At 36.8% G+C, this 21,600-nt stretch overlaps 1 protein-coding gene and 1 long non-coding RNA gene across 11 annotated transcripts in view; one reads left to right on the forward strand and one right to left on the reverse strand.

Moving 5' to 3' along the window:
- Positions 1-682: 682 nt before the first annotated feature.
- Positions 683-6,102, forward strand: LOC309661652. Its single transcript, XR_014264140.1, has 2 exons — positions 683-2,306; positions 4,497-6,102. It is a non-coding gene; the product is annotated as an uncharacterized lncRNA (long non-coding RNA).
- FBXW7 (F-box and WD repeat domain containing 7) overlaps positions 4,995-21,600 on the reverse strand; it is a 203,923-nt gene continuing 187,317 nt past the window's right edge. For 7 of the 10 annotated variants that reach the window (XM_082463379.1, XM_082463371.1, XM_082463378.1 and 4 more), the window contains 7 exons: positions 16,730-16,853; positions 14,819-14,955; positions 13,754-13,867; positions 12,322-12,503; positions 10,076-10,301; positions 7,687-7,897; positions 4,995-6,917 (listed from right to left, as the gene is read on the reverse strand). In XM_082463379.1, coding sequence (XP_082319505.1) covers positions 6,649-6,917; positions 7,687-7,897; positions 10,076-10,301; positions 12,322-12,503; positions 13,754-13,867; positions 14,819-14,955; positions 16,730-16,853 — 1,263 coding nt within the window. In that variant the 3' untranslated portion in view covers positions 4,995-6,648. Of the gene's footprint in view, positions 6,918-7,686; positions 7,898-10,075; positions 10,302-12,321; positions 12,528-13,753; positions 13,868-14,818; positions 14,956-16,729; positions 16,854-21,600 lie in introns of those variants that run through there. The other 3 variants (XM_082463375.1, XM_082463381.1, XM_082463372.1) reach the window with 3 other exon arrangements.

The following is a 21,600-nucleotide window of genomic DNA, read 5'->3' on the forward strand; positions in this document are numbered from 1 at the left end:
TGCCTGCTTCTGTGGCTTTGTCAGCTCCCAGGTCGGCAGGTTGGGACTGAGACTGCGTCATTTTCTGGTATGATCTACAACATACTACATGTTCCTATATTTGCAAGGCAGTTGTGAATCAATGCATAATAAAGTGGGTAAGAGCTTGGGCTCTGGGGCCACAAGCCCAGGTTTGAATCCCAGTTTCTACAAGTTTGTTTTTTTTTTCTTCTTAACTTCGTGGCCTTGAGCAAGTACCTTGACATCTCTGTACCTGTTTCCTCATCTGTAAAATAGGGCTAATAATAATATATCATGGGACAGTTGAGAAGATTAATGAGTAATAAATGATTTTAAAGTACTTGTCACCATGCTAAGTTATAATAAGTGTATGATAGCAGCTAGCTACCATTATTACTGTTGATATCTACAGCCCTTTAATGAATACTACTGCATACCAGGCACACTGCTAAATGCTCAACATACAGTGTCTCATGTAATCCCCATGACATGTTAGAGTTGGGAGAACAGAGGAGGATTTTCCCTGAAACTGATGAAGCTGAGCTTCAGGCCCCCTCCTTTAACAGATCCCTGTGAGAGCTGGGGGTGCTAAGAGGTGCAGGGGGGAGCAGAAGCCAGCCTTCAGTCAGAAGCACTTCTATTAAGCAACTCTGGTAATTGCCTAAAGAGATCTCAGAGAAAGGGATCTGAATTACCAAGGCCTCAGTAAGTTGTCATAATCTTTATCATTCTAAATGTTCACTTTGGGATCTAATTTTGTAAGTTTTTTCTTTTCTTTAAGAGGGTCCTTAAGTTTATGAGCTTCAGGTCTCCCAAACTCAGATCTGACTCTTAACAGAGGTGCACCCGGTTTTACTTTTAATCTCTACACCGTATTATGTCCTTGCTAGATTGATTTAAGATCATGAAGTCACTTTATAGGAATGGTGAGAATCCTCAAACTGAAAGGCTCATGGTAGCAGGGGACTAGACTGTCTTGCTGCCTGCGTTTAGTAAGGCATAATGGTTTGGTGAAGTCTTAATGGGCTTCATTAAAATATGTTTAAAAAGTCTTGCAAGTAACCTTCCTTCCTCTTATGGGGAATAGTGGTTTGATGTCTCTTTTATAATCTATGAATCTCCTAGAAAAGCAGTAAACTGGCAATATATTTCTGTGCTCTATTATGTTTGAACCTTTGATTTGCAAGAGTGATTCCAACATAATTTTCCTTTTGCAGAGCACGACCGCTGAAGCAAAGCAAAACCCAAAGATAAATAGCCTTGGTAAGTTTGGCCACGATAGATTTTCCAAAGCGAAGAATAAAACATCAAAATGTCTGCTCAGTGGTTCCTTGTCCTTAAGAATCCTGGGGAGAATCAGATCATCTGAAATAGAAACTCTGCTATTTTTATACCCAATTGCAAACTGGGAAGTCGCCAGGCTTTAATCTCAGCAATGAGTCTTCCTAGGAACTGGGTCTAGAATTTATTTACACTTTGGGGAAAGGTGCATTCTGAGTCATTTCAGCTTTTGGTGCTTTTCCTTTTTTTGAAGAACCTTTGAAATTACCTTTTAATATTTCTGATCTCCTCCACCTAGAAAGAGAAGGTGGTAGAGGAACGAAGTTGGCAAGAACCTCCCTCCTTTGGGCATCACTAGTATTAATCAAATGGACGAGACGTGTTGGCTAGTGAACTATGCCACGCTATGTTTGTTTGCAATTCAAATCGACGACTGGCACTCCCCAAAATGGGGAGCTGGGTGCAGCCACTTTGGACCAATTTAAAATCCATCTCCTTGGCAGGCCATGCCAAAATAAAAAACCGTGCACCCACTTTTCAAATTACCATATGGTAATTACCATTTGCTTAATGCAGAACATTGTGTGAAAACACACCCTGTTCACACAGAGGCCATTGATCTGTCACAGAAAAGACTTGGGAAGTCTCTTGGCCACCAACACCTTCCCTTCATATGGCCCATTCCTTTTTTCTTCATGGATGATGAGGGGAAAGGCTTAATGGAAATGTTATATAAACAGGTTCCAATATATTCTTGTATATGCACGTTGTGTACACATGCACACACATAACCTATCTCCAAAACGCAGTGAGTCAGGGAACATGAAAACAACCTGCGTCAGAAGCATTTATTCAAATTCATTCACCAGCAACACTAAACCACTTTGACTATCGGTAGAATTCCAAATGGCTTTACAAACTAGGAGTTTCTCCTCGAATTGCTGCAAGGGACGACAAGGTCGAATCCTCTGTTGCCGATGAATCTGATGGAGTAGAGGTTACAACGCTGACTCGTTTTCTTGGGGGTGAGGATGACTAATAGAAGGAAAATGAATAAAGTTGTACCTGAGGGAAGGAATCAGAATCAGTGTGATGTGAATCTAATCTACTTGTGCCAAGCAAGCCGCTTGTTTCTGGTTTCTATTAATATGGGATGTTAGGAGTTATAGGAGCCAGGATAGAGCTGGGCAGGCTCTGCCAGGTGGTTTCTCTGTCCACCCTGGTGTCTTTGTTTCACAGAGTGCAGTGAGTGCATCGGGGAAAAGTGTGCAGAAAACAAGGCACAACCTGGGTCTGGGGAAGCTGCCCTCTATCCTGTTTCACTTCAGGGAAGAGAAAGGCACAGAGGTCTTTGTTGTTATTTGATTGTAGCCTCCAATCAGTTCAGAGAAGTAGAAAGAAGACTTTATAACAGGCTAGCCCAAAAGGCATAGAGAAAATGGCTTAAAAACAGTTAATACACTTAACTAAATGTCAACTACCTTTTGAAATTAAACAGATAGGTAGGTTGAAACATTTACTTAACCATTTGGCATGTACTAGCTGTTGCAAATTAATGAAATAGCTATGCTTCTTAAACAGCAGGAAGGGAGTTTCCAAGTGGCAAAATTATGAACAATTCCAATTAAAAAAAAAGAGAGAGAGATAGTAAACTCTCTTTGCTCAGTTCAACAGGTATTTACTGAGCTTTTATGGGTTACTCTGTGTCCTAAGTTTAGTTTCAGGCAATGTTTGATCTTTGGGAAATTGTAACATCTAAATGTGGGGACTGCCTTTACTCCAGTATAAAGAGTTGAAAATTCACAGTTATATAAGGTGGTGAATTTCTTCATTAAGGAGGCCACAAAGCAGGGTTTCCCTTTGTGACCTTTCTTACTTCAATGACAATACGTTAATTCCTTTAGGATGAGGGTAATATTTTCCCTTTCAGGAACAGATCCACTGTAATAAAGATTATTCATTTATTCATAAATAATATTTAATGAACATATATAAAATCACTCCTAGGTGCTCCATATCTGTCTTTTACAAGGTTTCCATAAGACTCAAACGAGAAATCTATGTGACTCCACTTAAAAAATGTAAATTGCTACATATAGAGAAATACTATTTTTATTTCATACCTGAATGAGTCACAAATACATTCAATTGCTCCCAAATATAGCAAGTTACAATTATCTGGGTCTATTTTCTTAAAGTTGTAATAGCAGCTACCACTTAATTGAGCTACAAGAGCCAATAGTGTGCTATGTGCTTTATAACATTGCGTTTAATCCCTACAATAACCTTAGGAGGTGGGTATTCTCTACCTCCTAGAAGATGAGGAAACATGAGGTCAAGTAATCCGATGAAGGTCCCATAAATAGACAGAACTGGGATTTGGATTCAAGCGTATTTGTCTGTGAACTCATTCTATTCTATACTGTACATTTATTTTTATTGACGATGTTGTTCTTCACTTGTATTAGAGTCAAGCCACATTTACGTTATGAAAAATCAAGCAGTTTCAAGACTACCAAGTAGGACTACAACTTCTTCTTGATCCCTGAGTTGTCCGTGTGAACAGCAGTCATGGCTCCGGGCTTCGCCCCGGTTCTCCCCAAAGCAGGCCGGGCCGCTCACCTGCACTTCATTGCCTAATACGATTTTTGTCTTTAACCATGTGGTTTTTTCTGTCTTTTCCCTTAACCTGTCACTTCTTTCTGATGTTCTTGTGCCTGTAATGTGCTGTGGACTAAAAAACCAAATAACCAAACGTACTGGAAGGTCTCTAGGGCAGTGGTTCTCAAAGTCGTGTCCATACCTCACCTGGTGAGCTAGCTTAAATGCAGATTCTTGGGTCCCATCCCCAGATGTTCTCATTCAGCAGTTTTGGGAGAGTGAGGCCCAAGAATTGCTGCCTTAGGAGTAAAGAACACATGCTTTGTGACTTTCATTCTCTAAGTAGCATCAATATTTGTTAACTTTCCAACGTTCACCTCAGTCGGGCCTGGATAGTTGAGATTCCTGGAGATACACACACGGCAGGAACCTGCTACTTGAGAGGCTACCTAATTTGAGTAACTGAACTTCATTTTTTTCCCTTACTTTATAAAATGCTAGATTTATTCAATAAAACAGCGACAAAAGAGCCTGAAATTACCACAAAAATGATCCCCCCCCGCCCCAAATCTTGCTTTAGTCTGTCAAAATTCTAGGTTTCTTTCTCCTTAAAGGGCATGAGTGTGAATCCTGGTGCTTGGCCAGGTACCTGACTCCTGACAAACACCTAACCCGTGTGAGCCGCAGTCCTGCCCTCATCTTTAAAGTGGAGAGAATGGTGTCTACTTCTCAGGATGGTGGGAGCTTCAGAGAGAATGCATAGAAAGTTCCTGGTAAGTAGTCGACATGTGGTCACATTTTAAAAATGAACTTCCTATATGAATTCTAGTTGTAACTACCATAAAAGTCTGGTGGCTCTTTGAGGGACCAGATTTCACACATATATACCCCAGTGTAATAGAGATGAGCACAGTGCCACATCCTCCTGCACTGTCTAAATAGATACAATTTGCATCTTGCGGCCCACTGTTCTTACTCTGGCTGTGGACAATAGGCCTGGAAGCATCAATTTCTATGCCGCACTACAGGGGATGCGAAGATTAAAATATCAGAGACAAACCCTAAATATTGATAATGAAGTGTTATTACCTCAGTGGAAGAAACAGGCATACTAACATGAAAAAACACATTTTATTGCACTTAAGTTATAAGAAAATAAAATTTCTAAGTGAATCAAACCATAGACACAATCCCTTTAAAGGTTGTTTTCCTCCATCATGTCAGGTTGTTACATAACTAAAATTAACCAACTTGAATCTGATTGTTTTAAATCAGACTATAAATAAAACAAACAAAAAAAAATAAACAGGAGGAGGAAAAAAAGATCACCTAGGATACAGTGTTAAACCACTTTCACAGTTCAGCTTGAGTTGTGGCTCTTGGAGAATGAGGCAAACCATTTGACTTTTTCATTCATTTTGCTTGTTTGCATGTGACGCCTTTACTACAAAAACTGGATAGTTTCTGCTTTGTCAGTTACTCAGAGCAATAAAACTGTAACAGTTGTTTTCCCAAATACTGTAAAACACTAAGACTGACCAGCAACTTTATTTTAATTTTGTGTTTTATATATTTTTAAAATATTTTGTCAGTTTTATCATGTATGTTCATCCATTCACCACAGCCCTCAAAAAGAAAAGTTTCTCCGCAGAACAGGCGGCAACAGCTCTGTTCCAAGGAATGTGTTTTAATTTTTGCCCAGATAAAAGAAAATAAGCTTTGCACACACTCTCAATTCTTTACTTGCAGGCAAACTTCACTCTTTATTTTCTGAAACTCTCCCATTCTCAGCCTCTTAGAGGCACAGATGGTTCAAGTTTCAGTGGCAAAAAGTCTTTTTTTTTTCCGTAACCAAACTAGAGCAAATTTGGAATTCAGTCTGGGACTAAAACGTCACAGCAGAAAAAAAATAAAAAAAAATAATTTGCTTTTTTTTTTTTCTTTCTTTCATTTAGCAGCATAAATAAGTTTGGCCACTGGGAGTACAGTACAGGGGTGGGACACAATCCCATATTTGAAGACCTACTTCTAGCACCAGCATCAAGAATTAAATCCATCTCGGGACTCACAGAACCCAGGACAACTTGCCACCTTTGAGCAACACAGGCATTGCAGAGTGTATGTGGAAGCGACAGGAATAGATTAACAGAGGCTAATACTGTGATTGATTGACATTGGCAATGGTTGGCAAAAAAAAAAAAAAAAAAAAAAAAAGCTTTTCATGGTAACTGTACAAAAACAATTCACAGTAATTTTTTTCCTTTTTAGCTTTTCCGCTCCAGAAAAATGACTTTTTGTTGCAGATGCTCTCTGGTGAGAAAGTCCACCGGTACTGTGTGGATGTTACTGCAGCTTCTTTCTAGGTCTCAGTGGTAAAAGAACAGGCTAGCAGAATCTGTAACGACGTCTCTGCAGTAACGCTGCCCAGCGACCACTGGAGAAGAAAATAAAGAAATAATTGCACCTGGTTTGATTTCGAAAGTCTCGTTTTGCAAAGCTGCCCTCAGTCCAAAGTGAAGCTTTTTCCGGGACGAGCCGGCAGGCGCCTCTCTTGTCAGTTGCGGTTTGTCATCGCTTCCTCTTTTCCTTCTGAGTCTGTAGGTCTTTTCACTCTGTTGCCCCAAGCCAACATCCTGCACCACTGAGAACAAGGGATTTTTTTTCTTTTTCTTTTCTTTTTTCTTTTTTTCTTTTTTTTTCTTTTGCAGGGGGAAGGGCAGGGAGTATGTCGTCTACACATTGGGACGATGCCACCTTTCCTGCTCCTCACTTCATGTCCACATCAAAGTCCAGCACCAGCAGCTTGGTTTCCTCCGTCCCGTTGCGACTCCCGACTGCACACACCAGCTTTGTGTTTGAGGCTCTGATCCGCCACACGACTCCCCCGCTCCCCCCACTCTCCAATGTGACTAGGTTGCGAATAAATTCACCCGTTTTCAAGTCCCATAGTTTTACAGTTCCATCATCTGAGCTGGTAATTACAAAGTTCTTGTTGAACTGTAAACAGGTCACAGCACTCTGATGCTTGTTGGGACCTAGGCAAAACCAAAGGAATTTCGTTACTGGTTAGAAATCATGACTAAGGGTCAGTTATACTGTAATTTGTGGAATCTATATTGGAACACACAATAAATGAAATATTTAAAACGCTGCACATTTAGAAACTGTGTTCTGAGTATTTTAGGATCGGCAGGGATGTAAGAAAATCTGGTAGCTATTTGTAACTGAAACGTTAATCTCTGAGGGTTCTGTGTTCCAGGAAGCGTGGTTAGCTACCAGGCATACATTTTGTGTCCCGGTTGCATGAATGAGCACTTCTCTCGGTGGTGATGTAGATAGACCAGCATCACGTATTCTGCTCATGGACAATCTATTACCCTACCACTCTGAACTAACCAGTCAAAGGCAAAGGCTGAATGGACACTATTCCAAAACTCTGAAGAAGAGACAAAATCAATGAGTAAAAAAGCTGCAGTATAGCCCACCAGATGGCCTCAATGGAAAAAACACTTTCTAAGGGCTATGACTAATAAAAAGAAGTTAATCATGATATAAGGAGTTAACACTGCTGTGCCTCATTTAGTATTAGTGGCTTTCACATGTTTCTTCCTCTAGTTCAGTGGGCACTGTGAATCCTTCCCATCCTACTCAAGTCAGAGTGGAAAGGCTCATAAACTTATCCAAAATAAGTTTTCATTTTGTATGAGGTTAATTCTTTCTGTGACACAAAAGCTCCATATTTCTCTTTTGACCAACAATCTCATTTTTAAGGAACACAACTAAAGGTGGGTAGCCAATATTTACCTTGCAATGTTTGTAAACACTGTCCTGTTTTGATATCCCAGATTTTAACTGTAGAATCTGCATTCCCAGAGACAAGAATGTTGTCTTTGAGTTCCATGCCGCTTGTTAACGACTGGTGTCCTGTTAACGTGTGAATGCAATTCCCTGTCTCCACATCCCAAACTCGGATTGATGTATCAAGAGATCCACTCACCACATGGATGCCATCAAACTACAACAGACACAGTTTATTAGACTAGAAGTGTACATATTCTTGATATTATTTATTGACCTTAATCCTAAAAGGGGACGGGAGTAAAGCATGAGACACGGGTAATGCCAGGAACAAAATGAGGTACTAGGACAAAGTGCATGCAATCAAGCAACTCTACAGGGCATGTTCTCAGAAGCTTCTACCAGAAATGCTAGTTTTTTATGGACAGTGGCTTCAAACTAGATGCAGAAACAATTTTCAAAAAACCACCTAAAATGAAAATATTGTTTTCAGATCATCTGGCCACACTTACTAGTTACATATCATGAATGATTCAATATGGATTGCCATTTGAGTTTTACTTCCCAATAGGAAGCTGAAACTACTGACGTGGTTTATGAATAAAGGGTGTGCTTATCAACACCTATAGCATGAAAAGGGCTGGAGATAGCTTTCATGATACTTAAAAGTAAGTTCCATTAAAAATTGTATGTAAAATAAAAATTTCATTTACAAGAACCTAATGCTATTTAGGAAATGTGCCAACAGATAATTATATCTGGAATTAGAAGTGGTGGCATTTTGAGAACAAAAGCAAACTATATACAGCATCTCTTCTCCAGCTTCCCAGCTATACCCAAAGTCAACAAATATCTACCAATTCCCAGATCTATAATAATGTTACCACCTCTTTTCTCAATCTAATGGCTTATTTAAATAAGATTATTATACTCATTAAGGTTCGAACATATCACAAAACATACAAACAATTGCAGCCAATTCCCTCTCCTCCAAATTCATAACCTTTTCTAAGTTAACAGACATCTTTATTATATGTCAATATTTCATGACATAGACAGTATTCCATCAGTTAAGATACAAATACCCCAACGACAGAACTGTGAGCCCTGGGACTACATACTAATTTGCTGATTACTAATGGGCAGTAACTGGTAAACAAGCTATGTAAGTAATAGGAAATACAGCTGACCCTTGAACAACATGGGTTTGAACTGGGAGGGTCCACACCTATACTCGAATTTCTTTTGCTAAATACCTACTACACAATCCCAGGTTGGTTGAATTCTTGGATGTGGAACTGCAGATACTGAGGGCCAACTGTAAAGTTATTCAAGGATTTTCGACTGGAGTTGGGGGTTGGGGGTGGTGGTTGGTGCCCCTGACTCCTAAGTTGTTCAAGGGTCAACTGTATTTTTGAATTGAAAATGTTGTCTTTCACGAAACGAAACAAGATCTATTTTCTAAACTTGCTATTAATCTAGTTATTTATGTCAAAATATGGCAATCTATTCTAGGATATCAGGTTCAAATGAAAACAAACCAAAAATCAGTTTAAGTCAAATTTACTTCTTCATGACTACAAACCAGCAGCCCTGTGACGGCAGAGCAGCTTTGTGCAGAAAGTTCCACTTCCATTTTGGGGACGGAATCACAATTACATGGTCCATCAACTTCCAGCTATCAAGGCAAAGGGGCAGCCTTTGGCCAAATTAATCCTCTAAGGAATTTATTAAAATCCAGGTTATTCTCCTGTGAGACTATCTACCCATTAATTAACACAGCAAAATTTAGGGCCCCGAAGTCTCAGGTTCCAAGACAAATATTTGTATTTTAGAGGGAAATGAATCACAGAAAAATTGAAACAAATCATTTAAATAATTTCAAAATTTATGCTTTCTTCATGCCAATTTTAAAGTATATGTAGGGACTTCCCTGGTGGCACAGTGGTTATGAATCCACCTGCCAGTGCAGGGGACATGGATTCGCGCCCGGGTCTGGGAAGATCCCACATGCCACAGAGCAACTAAGCCCATGTGCCACAACTACTGAGCCTGCATTCTAGAGCCCACGAGCCACAACTACTGAGCCTGCACTCTAGAGCCCGCGAGCCACAACTACTGAAACCTGTGCCTAGAGCCCATGCTCCGCAACAAGAGAAGCCCGCGCACCGCAACGAAGAGTAGCCCCTGCTCGCTGCAACTAGAGAAAACATGCGCACAGCAACGAAGACCCAATGCAGCCAATAAATAAATAAAGTATATGTAAACAGCAGAATAATTTGATTCATCTTTTTTTGGACTGTGTTCGATCAGCAATCTGGCAGTGATTATGAGTAAGACAACCTTATGACTCATCAATAGAGCATCTCAAGAGCAGGAGAGATAGGTCTCTTACCTGTAACGAGTAGACCCTGTTGGTGTGCCCCTGCAATGTGTGCAGACAGGTCTCCGTCTCTGGGTCCCACACCTTCACCATAAAGTCATACGCTCCACTCACAACCCTTCTGCCATCATATTGAACACAGCGGACCGCTGCTACATGACCCATCAAAACATGTAAACACTGGCCTGTCTCAATATCCCAAACCCTAAGGGTGGCATCTCGAGAACCACTAACAACTCTGTAGGGGGGAAAACAGAAAAAAGAATGTATTAGAATTTTGATATTGTGAGAAAACATGATACATAAAAAGTCTGTGGTTATTAAAACTTTTTTTCCTTTTCTTAAGCAGGAATACCTGTTTTCAAAATAAATACATACTATGTAAAACCTTGATATATAAACATGCAAAAGTTGAGTTACTCTGATTGGGATGGGAAGTTGGAAAGCCTAGAATTCTGCCTGTTTGATTCCTCCACCTATGAGGGACGCAGGAGCACCTTGGGGTCCTGTGGAACAGTTTGAAGACTACTGTACTGTAATTAGAAATGACAAAGAGGAAGAAGAGGAAGACGAAGTCAAAGAAGATAAAGAAGCAGCAGCGGAAGCAGCCAGCTCTAAACACATACAATAAGATCTTGATTTTAGAAATAAAATGTTAGTGTGGGCAATATGTGTAAAATGCTAATGGGTGGTAGTATTTTGAAAAACTTAAATTTTCTTCTTTATTCTTTCTGTCATTTCCCCCAATTTTAATTATGAGCACAAAGTCCCTTTGTGACTAGGGAAAAAATTCAATAAAGGTTTTTCAACAAAACAAATCAAAATCTGGAATTTAAACAGCTAAACATATGTGCTTTACACCATATACTCTGGTTAAATTAACCAGTTCTAAACATGTCCTCAAACAAAGGTTGCTTATGCTTATATTTAAAAATATTCCGTAGGCTACCGGGGCATTAAGCCATACAGATTTTTAGAACATATACATGTAGGGGCAACAGAAATCCCTTAAAAATCTGACCCAACATTATTCTCTTCCGAAGACCTGAGTGATACAAATACGGCAATCACCTTTGGATTACAAAGGAGAGTTGAAAACTCAGATGTCTTTAATGTCATTCCTAAGAGATTAAGACAGGCCAGAGTTTCCACCTTTGGAACAGTAGAAAATGGAAGCATTGAGAGATTTAAGTCAGAACATAATGGAAACTGAAATGCAAGGTCTCTTGATACCAATCCCCCCCAATTTTAATAGTAGAGCACACTGTTCAAAGTAGATTCAAATTACAAGTGAGAAGGTACTTTTCTGCACATATTACAAATCTAAAGTGAAATCTGCTAAATGTAATGGTTCTTGATAAAGAAGATGCCATGGACAGAATGAATTAACGGTAAAAACTGGAGTGGATTCACTGCAAGGACCCTTCAGAGAGACCTTTTCTGACAAAGGAGGTAGAAATCACACCTGTTTAACAGGGGTACTGTGAAGACACGCCGATGGAAGATAGAAAGGACTTTAATAGGAGGGCTCTGTAGGAGGCGATAAAAGCAACAGCAAAGATGCTGAGAAGAAAAAGGCAAGCAGTCTGGTTTGGCTTAAACTATTTTGAAAACTGGATTGAGGGTTTCTTCCTTAATTCGGTAGGCAACAGTAGGCTCCCAAAGGGCAGTGGTACTACCGTAATTAGAGGAGGTTCTCTGCCAGCTGTGTAAAAGGTGACCAAGTTTGAAAGCTCTGTCAGTAGTTCAGGTGATAGGTAATGAGAGAGTAAGTTAAAACCCACAGGCCTCAGCTTTTGCCCAGACACAGGGGATATGATGGAGTGGGGGAAGGGTGGTGGATAATCAAAAAGACTCAGAGACTTGAAGCCTGAATTACTGAATTTGTCCCACTACTGGAAATATATGCCCCCTCCCAAATTTTTTTTGAAGATGATGAGTCATCAAAGATTTAGAACAATAAAGTAAGGCGTTAGTCAAGATCAGAGAACAGAGTTTCAAGGTGGAAGCCAACAACACATTAAATGAGGACGGAAATTTAAAGGCAATACCCTACTGCCCAATTTTAAGGCAATACACTACTGCTTTCCTAGCAGAGAAGTATCTGAAGTTGAATGATGAAAGTCTAATTTAGGAGCATATTATCAATATCTCTCTGTTAGACATAGTAAGTACTGTACAACTGAACTCTATACAAAAGGCCCCAAGTTCACAAGTAACAGAGGAAGAATTCCCAACCCCTACAGGGTTTCCCCTACCTTTTTTCATGGAGATGCATACAACGTACAGTGGAAGTATGCCCATATAAGGTGTGTATACATTCTCCCGTCTCCGCATTCCACACTTTGAGAGTCCGATCTGTAGATCCACTAATAATGATATTGTCTCTCATCTGTGATGACCATACTCCACCTGTGTGTCCCACTAATGTCCTCAGACACTGCAAAAACACTTAAGATGATTACTTTTGGGTAGAAAGAAAAACAATGTAAATAACATTTCAGTAGTTCATTAAAATCTGAAGTAAAGTTATTTACTCAGTTGGAATGTTTGGCATATTAGAAAATAATTTTTCACATCAATATAACATGATCCCATCACTGTGTATTTCTTTGTTTATTCAGCAGCACTGCATATTATACACACACACACAGTCGAGGAACAAGTATGTAGACAGTAAACCTTTCTCACTAAAGTATGACAACTCCGGCCTGGCCTCTTTGATAAAATAATACTAAAATTGCAACTTGGTTTCTTCCATGGGAATGAATTCAATGAAAGAATGCCAACAGAGTTGGGTGTGGCTACATTCCACATTTCATCTGAATCTGCCCCAAGGCAGTAGTTAGGGTACTTCTAGGCAAGGTACTTCTAGACAAGTAAAGACAGACACTAAAACCCTGAAATAAATCCAAAACTAATATTACACTACGGAAATACGAAGCAGTTTTAAAAAAACTTTTACATCTGACTTGGAATATTTAGAAGATTCTTGCCCAAGAATCAACATGTTATAAGACATTTTAAAAGACAGATCTCCCCCTCCCCACACACTTTCTTCTATTCATTTTTAGGTGGTCAATTACTTAATTCAAGAAAATATTTTCCATTGGACAGATAAAAATAAGTATTCAGTAGAGAACCATTATAGTATAATATTGTATGAAGTGAAACTGACTGCCTGGACTGCTTTGTTTCCTTCAAACTCCTATTTAAATAACTAGCCTGCTTAACTTCTATCTTACATGGTTTGAGATAAATCAAAATTAACATGATTTATTTAACTTTTAAACTATAGGTAGGTTATCAACAAAGTTTACAAGGAAAAAATATATCCCTCAGTCATATTTTTGAAAAAGATTAAAAAGGAAGGAGATATAACTTTGATGGTTAATAAAAGTGGGAAAAATTAAGCCAAAAAAAAGAAAAAAAAAGCACATCTGTAAAATCTTAAAATAGCTAAGTCACAAAGATAGACAAACTATTTAAATGAAGAAGAAACTAATGACATCCCTATCATGAGAAACATCATTTTCATGCCAAGAAAAAAGCTGAATTAGAAGCTCTGATATTTGCTATCAAAATAAGCTAGACTCAGAAATGAATCCTTGTTTTCCTTTCACTGGTTGATCCTTGTAAAGGTATGTACCAAATGGTGACTTTACGAAGTGTAGAGAGAAGTACACTTACTTTGCCTGTGACTGCTGACCAAACTTTTAAAGTGTTGTCATCAGAACCACTAACTATTCGGTTACCACAAAACTGTAAGCATGTGATCACATGATCATCATGTCCTTTCAGCACCTATAACATAGATGTACAGATCAGAAGTACGTTACTACATTATGTTTTTTAAAATACTGGTGAAAAGAAAAATGAGGCCATAAATAGCAACAGTAATCCATAGTCTATTTCCAGAGTAAAAATTTGTATAAAATATGAAGCATCCTTCCTGGCAGATGAATTAAGTATTAAACATTTTATTGTTTTCATATTCTATTATTTATACTTGAGACATCAACTATTAAAATTTTACTCAGTCAAGACCTCATAAATATGGTTCAAACACAAACATATTTTATAATCATCTATTTTATCTGCTCAAACCAAAAGAATATGCACTTAAGTTGTGCAATTTTGACACACAAAAACAAAAGTGCCTACTAAGTAGAAAGACAATAATCATCAACTTTTTCAACTTAAACAAAAAAGCCTGCCATAATGTATACGTTTTAATACAAAATGTCTCCCCAAATTGCTTTTTTTCCAGTTGAAAAAAATATAGTTAAGGATTTCAAGTATTTTTGCCATTCTTTATATAATTGAAATGTTATAAGGCAGAAAATCAGAATTATGCTTAAATTTATAAAATTAAAACACACAAAAGCCATCAAAAAACCCCCCAAACATGGGCACTCCTCAAAAAATCATGTTTAGTCAGAGAGGGAGCAAATTCTTAGGTAGTATGTATATGACACAAAATTCAACAGGATATTCAGAAATTTTCATTTACATGCAATAGACAGAACAACACGTAAGTCAATTCATCTTTTATTCAAGTACAATTAGTTGTCACACTAGAGATATTAGCAAAGAGGAATACTGTCAGTTACATTTTCAGTTATTTTAAAATATATTGTTTTCTTTCTATAGGACATGGGTTGTCAAGTTATACTGCTTGTCAGATATGGAAGAGTACACTACATACTAACACTGATTAATGGTTTCTGTTACATCATGCAAGAGTTCAGTTACCTTAGGAGACTTGAGTTCTCCTCGCCTCCAGTTAGTATCAATTCTGTGTTGCCTGATGTATGCACTTTTCCATGGACTGTGTATGAAACCTGGTTTTATTACTTTTCTTCTCTTGATGTGCAATGGTTCATCAATACCTAAGGTTTAGAAAATTTAGAGTATAATTGCCTTCACCAATAATACAAATTACACATTTTATAATGCATCTCATTTTCTCCTATGCTGAAAACCATTGAAACGCAGAACACTAATTTCTAACACTGTTATTACGAGACACTAATGTAAATTTGCAATCTGTATGGCATGTTTTCTATTGACTACTTCATTTCTCTCAGAATAATTCTATGAAATGTCGGTGAGGATGTGGAGAAACTGGAACCCTTGTGCAATGTTTGTGGGACTATAAAATAATGTAGCTGCTATGGAAAACAGTATGGCGGTTACTCAAAATAAATTAACCATAAAATTAACATATGATCCAGCAATTCCACTTCTGAACATACACCCAAAAGAACTGAAAGCAGGGACTTGAACAGGTATTTGTACATCCATGTTCGTAGCAGCATTATTTATAACAGCCAAGAGGTGGAAGCAACCCAAGTGTCCATTGATGGATAAATGGAGAAAAAAGTGTGGTATATACATACAATAGAATGTTTAGTCTTAAAAAAGGAAGGAATTCTGGTACATTTGGATGAACCTTGAAGACATTATGCTAAGTGAAATAAGACAGTCACAAAAAGACAAATACTGTATGATTCCACTTATATGAGGTCCCTAGAGTCATCAAATTTATAGAGACAGAAAACAAAATGGTGGTTGCCAGTGTTGCAGGGAAGAGGAATAGGGAGTTACTGTTAAATGGGTACGGAGTTGCAGCTGGGGAAGATGATAAACTTCTGGAGATGGATGGTGGTGATGGTTCCACAGCAAAGTCAGCGTACTTAATGCCGCTGAACTATACACTTAAAAATGGTGAAAGTGATAAACTCTATTTTATGTATAAATTATCACAATTAAAAAAAAGTCATTAAAATAATGATTATATGAGAAGGTAAGGCAGGGATAATTAATCCCACTTTATATATATCTGAGAAGAGAAGGTTTCACTAAGTAGTCCAAGCCACAGACAGGGCAGAGGCAGGATTAGAAACCAAGTATCCTGGATCTTTCTTTACCTCTCAGCTTTACTAAAGAGAACCTATAGTGCATCTGTCTTACACTCTATGATTCTTTCTTAAAAATTTTGCTTGTCGAAGGCAAATAATATTTTTGCATAATTTTTTTCAAAAGTAATATTTTTCTAGATGCCTGCTGGAAAGAAAAAAATGTCCTTTCTTAATATGGATGATACCTACTCCATTACTAGGAAAGGGGATTTTTTTTTTTTTTTTTTTTTTAAACAGGTCTCAGAACACAGGCTCCATGGTGGGAAGAAAATGGGACTTTACTACTACATCCCCAGGATTTAAGAATATCTAGCACATAAGAGGTGCTCAAGAAATATTTGTGGAAGAAATGAATAGAGTACAAATATTTGAGTATTTAATTGCTAATTTAATTTGGGGGTTCTCTTTAAATTGTCCTCATCTTGACTTTCTCATTGTTTATTAATTCTACTGGAGACTGGGAAGCAAATGAGATATATTCACTATTAGTTACAGTGCTCACTAAAGGGGTTAGTGGCAAGATTTGGCACATTTGAACATGTGGAATAACCTGTGGATTTTATATAAGTAGGTGAATGTAAATGAAGACGCAGTCTTGATTCTTTGATAGGCTGCCAAAGTTCTCTTTCTTTATTTATCCACCACTTTATTCTATGTGCACATTAAAACTTATTATTATTTTTCAGAATCACTTTGCTTTTTCGAACTACAAATATTTTCTCTCTGTGATTTTGAACCTTACCCTCTTCTTTACATTTCTCTCTCCAGAGAAGGTTGTCTTCAGCCAAAATTCTCCAGTAGCGACACGTCTGAGCCGCTTGTAGCAGGTCTTTGGGTTCCAGGAATGAAAGCACATAAAGTGCCAGCTATGAAAAGAAAAAGCATAGTATACCATGTGTCTCTTTTTAACTATAAAAAATAAGTTATTTATTCCCTATAGTATAAAGTACTTATAGAGAAATGTAATATAATTTTACATTCTAATTTCTAAAATTATGAAAGGCAGTACCTTCTAATATTCAATTTTAACAAATACATCCCAGATTTAAAAACACCCTGTTGGTTTTTATGAACTTCACCCACTAACTCCTCACCTCATCAAGGAACACTTATTAAACCTCTCTGCCTCTTCTCTTGTCTTTGCTCTGTGAACCTCATCTCAAGAATTCTACTATTTATTTATATATTTTTTACTTTATTAGGTGTTTAAATTTTGTCTTTTTCTGTCCTCACTACAATATACTTTCACTTAAGAAATGAGATTCCTGTATACTCTGTGTGGCATAATTTCAGAATCCTTCAGATAGTTAGATTTAATTAATAGTTCTTTAGCGTATCAAACTGTTTATATCACAGTGATGAACTTTTCAAACATTTAACCCTTTACTGTAAATGACAAAAGGGAACAATTATTAAACTGCTCCCTAGACCTATAAAAGTAATTGGATTCTAATTCCTTTATATTGCTTATGGAGATTTTCTGGATGGGCCAGATAGAGTTGTATATTTGAGCTAAGTCTTTGATATATCACTGATTTAAAAATTTTGTTTCCAATAGTTGCAAACCATCAATTTTTTTTCCAGCATGTAAAGTCAATTCAAATAAATAAAAGAAAAGGAAATAGAAGAAAAAGGAGAACGACAGCTTCCAACTATGCTCATTCAACTAGCCTCACAAATCACATAAAAATTTAAATTATGATATTAGGACAGAATGATCTAAACAGAGCAATAAAGTTTACTTTTCACATAAACTAAGTTACAAAGATTAAAACAAACTATCATTTAAAGGACCTAGGGTCATATAAGGAGTAAAAGCACAATCTGAATTATTTTTTGATGCTAAACAGGAATTACATGAAATAAATTATGCTTTCCCAATGACTTTGTATCAATATATATACAGAGTTCATCATTAATCACATATTTATTGAGTATATTCTATATAGGAAGTATTTCAACCAGTCAGTATTCAACTTAATACTACTATTGACAAATGACAGTGAAAAACTTTTTGTGGAATAATTATTTTTGGTCTATCAGAGAAGACCATTCAGTATTATATACAGAAACCGAGTCATTTAAAATGAAAAGGCATAACTATATTAAACAATCTATATATGCGTGTGTGTTCATACATACATACACATATACAAATATACACATACATACATAACTCAACAATATATTTTTTAAATGGATACCCCATAAACCAATTAATTTTGAAATTATCAATCAATCAAAGCCTAGGCAAGTTTGCTTAGTGTCAGTCTAACACCATACTATTAATCTTCTATGTGAAATTGATATTTAACATAGAAATTATCAGGCACAAAGTTATATTTGTGGAAAAGAGATGCTAGTTAATGCCCAAGATATTGAGAATGGTCATATGAAAAAGCCTACTCTTATTTTAGCTATCCAGCTGAAGCAGAAATCAGGTAATTTATAGAAACATTCAATGGATCCTAAATGCTAAGAAACAAATCCAGAGCAGGTTAGATTTATCCCCAAATCAACAGGTAAAATTTCCTTCATTACTGGTGATTAAGAGATCATCTAGTCCAGTGTCTGCATGCACTAAAAAGAAATGTAAAGAAACACTCAGGTGCTAAAGAAATTTGAAGTGCTAACTCCATAGGTAATTGGCACCCATTCCTTTAAAACAGCAAAGTCCCTAACTCAAACATAAACTTCAGCTTATTAAATGTTTGTCCATGCCATCAAAACATCCCGGTATTATAGAAAATACACATAGCATGGGACTTCCCTCGTGGTCCAGTGGTTGAGAATCTGCCTTCCAATACAGGGGACAAGGGTTCGATCCCTGGTGGGGGAACTAAAATCCCACATGCTGCGGGGCAACTAAGCCCACGCTCGGCAACTACTGAGCCCGTGCACTCTAGAGCCCACACGCCACTATAGAGCCCGCATGCCACTAGAGAGCCCGCACGTCGCCAACTACTGAGCCCGTGCACTCTGGAGCCCGCACATCACAACTAGAGAGAAGCCCACGTGCCACAACTAGAGAAGCCCGCATGCCGCAATGAAGATCCCGCATGCCGCAACTAAGACCTGATGCAGCCAAATAATAAAATTTTTTAAAAAAGAGAAAACATACATAGCAAAATAGAAAAATATGAATAAGAAAATTAGAACCAGGAAAAATATAAATAGAAAAGGTTTAAACTAGAGGAAAAGTAGAACACAAATGTACTGGCAACAGTATTTTACATGGTTTTTTAATTAGGCTGCCAAGCAAAAAGAAAACAGCAATTAGTTATACCAGTTCCTCAAAGGAAACAAAGTTTTGTCATGTAGGGTTCCTTATAGGGGACAGAGAGTGGGCATTGTCCCAAACTACATCTCTACAATACCACAGAGGGGGCTACAGGTTTCTTGGAGCCAAATCAAATGGTCTAGCTAATGCAGTTTTCTATTAATTTGTATTAAAGGTAAACTCTAGATTAGTAATTCTTCCTAAGGACTACTTCCACACAAGAAAAGCTCTTAAATTTATTTCAGATAATTATCTTTTCTTTGCCCAAACTTGTCATTTCAATGAGAGTTGCTGTTTTTTGTTTCTCACTATAACTTATATTGGGTTGGCCAAAAAGTTCATTCGGCTAGTGAATACATTGTTCAGTAAAATTCTTGGTGAAAATGAAAAAACGTGTCTTTTATTTTTACTTAAAACCGAACAAACTTTTTGGCCAACCCGGTATAAAAGACCACCATATTATATTTAAAAAGTTGCTAATACTTTCCCAGAATTGCTGTATTTCAGTGGATTGAAATAGTGAAAGAAAAAGAAAAGAAAAGAACAAAGAAAATGTTGGCCAATCCTATGTTAAGAATTTAGGTTTTGTTCTAGATCATCTACTATACCACTATGCTTTTCTTGGCATTTACTTACAAAATAAGGATAGTGCTCTTTATCACAAGTCTCCCATGTGAGACTAGTGAGATTTCTGTCAAGGTTTTTGAGATTAATAAGTAAATGTTGGTAAAGAGCTTTGAGATCTGTTGAAAGGAATTATGAGAAAATTACTATAAGTCCATTTCCTGACATGAAGGTAATACTGTTTTAAATAATGATAGTACTTAGTCTCTAATAAGATGTTAGTTTCCTTAAGGACTTAGATCTATACCATTATTTCTCTACATATAAAATAAAGCATTTTTCAAAAAAGAAAATGTTTTTTCTAGCAGTTAAAATTATATTCAATATCCTTTGATAAACCATAATGGAAAAGCATATGAAAAAGAATGTATATGTATGTATAACTGAGTCACTTTGCTGTACAGTAGTAATTAACATAACACTGTAATTCAACTATACTTCAATAAAAAACAAATTAAAAAGGGGGGGGGGACAGGTGCCATGCTAAGTCAGGCTCACTCATTCTATCTAGCAAAGCTTCTTTCCCCTCAGGAAATCTTCAAAGGAACACTTAATTCAAGAAAATCTTTACTGCCCTGGTTATGGATAATTTGTGCTTAATTTTTAGATTCTTAAGAATACTTTTATATTCTTCTGATTTCAAATCACGTTTTTTTGTGTTACAAAGCTACTATGGTAATCCAAATAAAGAAAAAACGAAACAAAACAAAAACCTCACAATCTTTAGACATAAGAGGACAAACTAGACTGAGAAAAAGTCTACATTTTAACAAAAATACTACCTTCTAAAATAGGAAGGATATCAAGGAAAACTATGAAAAATATATCAAAGGTAAATAAATTCAGTTTCAGTCAAATACTTATAAAAGTGCTTCCTATTATTACCACCCTTCTGGAAGCAAAGAGAGAGAGCTTATGCCACTTTCATAAGCGAAATCTATCCAAAGGGTTCAGTTTTAGAATGAGCCAGCAAGAATAAAGATTTTTTTTTCTGGGACAATGTCATTTTAAAAATCACTCCAAAGAAGCAACATCTCAGGAAAAAGGTATTTTTTTCCACTTTGCTTTTTCCTGTAGTTATGCTTAATTTTATCCATTAACTATGATGAAACCATTTTATTAATATCCATTGTGAAATTAGTATTGGGACTATCTTTAATGCCCTTAGGATATTTAGCATGGGTATCTGAAAAAAAAAAAAAATCAACTTCCTTTCTCTTCAAATTTGAAGTTGCAGGACCATTTGCATTTATATTTATATTAACATAAATGGTATTTTATATTGTCTTCTTAGCTGATCTATTATTAGTGGCATATACAAAAATTTTGTGAAAATATAAGTCATGGTAACATTGATTATTTAATGTTATCTTATTTCTGTTTGCTGACAAAAATGAAACTATGAAGGCTACAACATCAACAAAAGAACTACATCTAAACTATGCCTCATTTACATAGTCAAGAATGCACATGTGATCATAATCAATCTATGATAAAAAATCAAAGATGTTTTATTTTATATAAAGATATTAAAACAAATGGGCATAAATAATTCTAAAAGAAATACTATAAGAATATAACTGGTATGGGAAATCTGTGATTATATGTGTGTGTGTGTGATGCGGCAGGAAGGGGAATGATTAATAGAAGACGACGTACATGTGAAATTCCATATACTTCAAAATAATTACATAATATAAGTCACTGAG

This window comes from Balaenoptera physalus (genome assembly GCF_965194825.1).
Source record: "Balaenoptera physalus genome assembly, chromosome: 5".
NCBI lineage: Eukaryota > Metazoa > Chordata > Mammalia > Artiodactyla > Balaenopteridae > Balaenoptera > Balaenoptera physalus.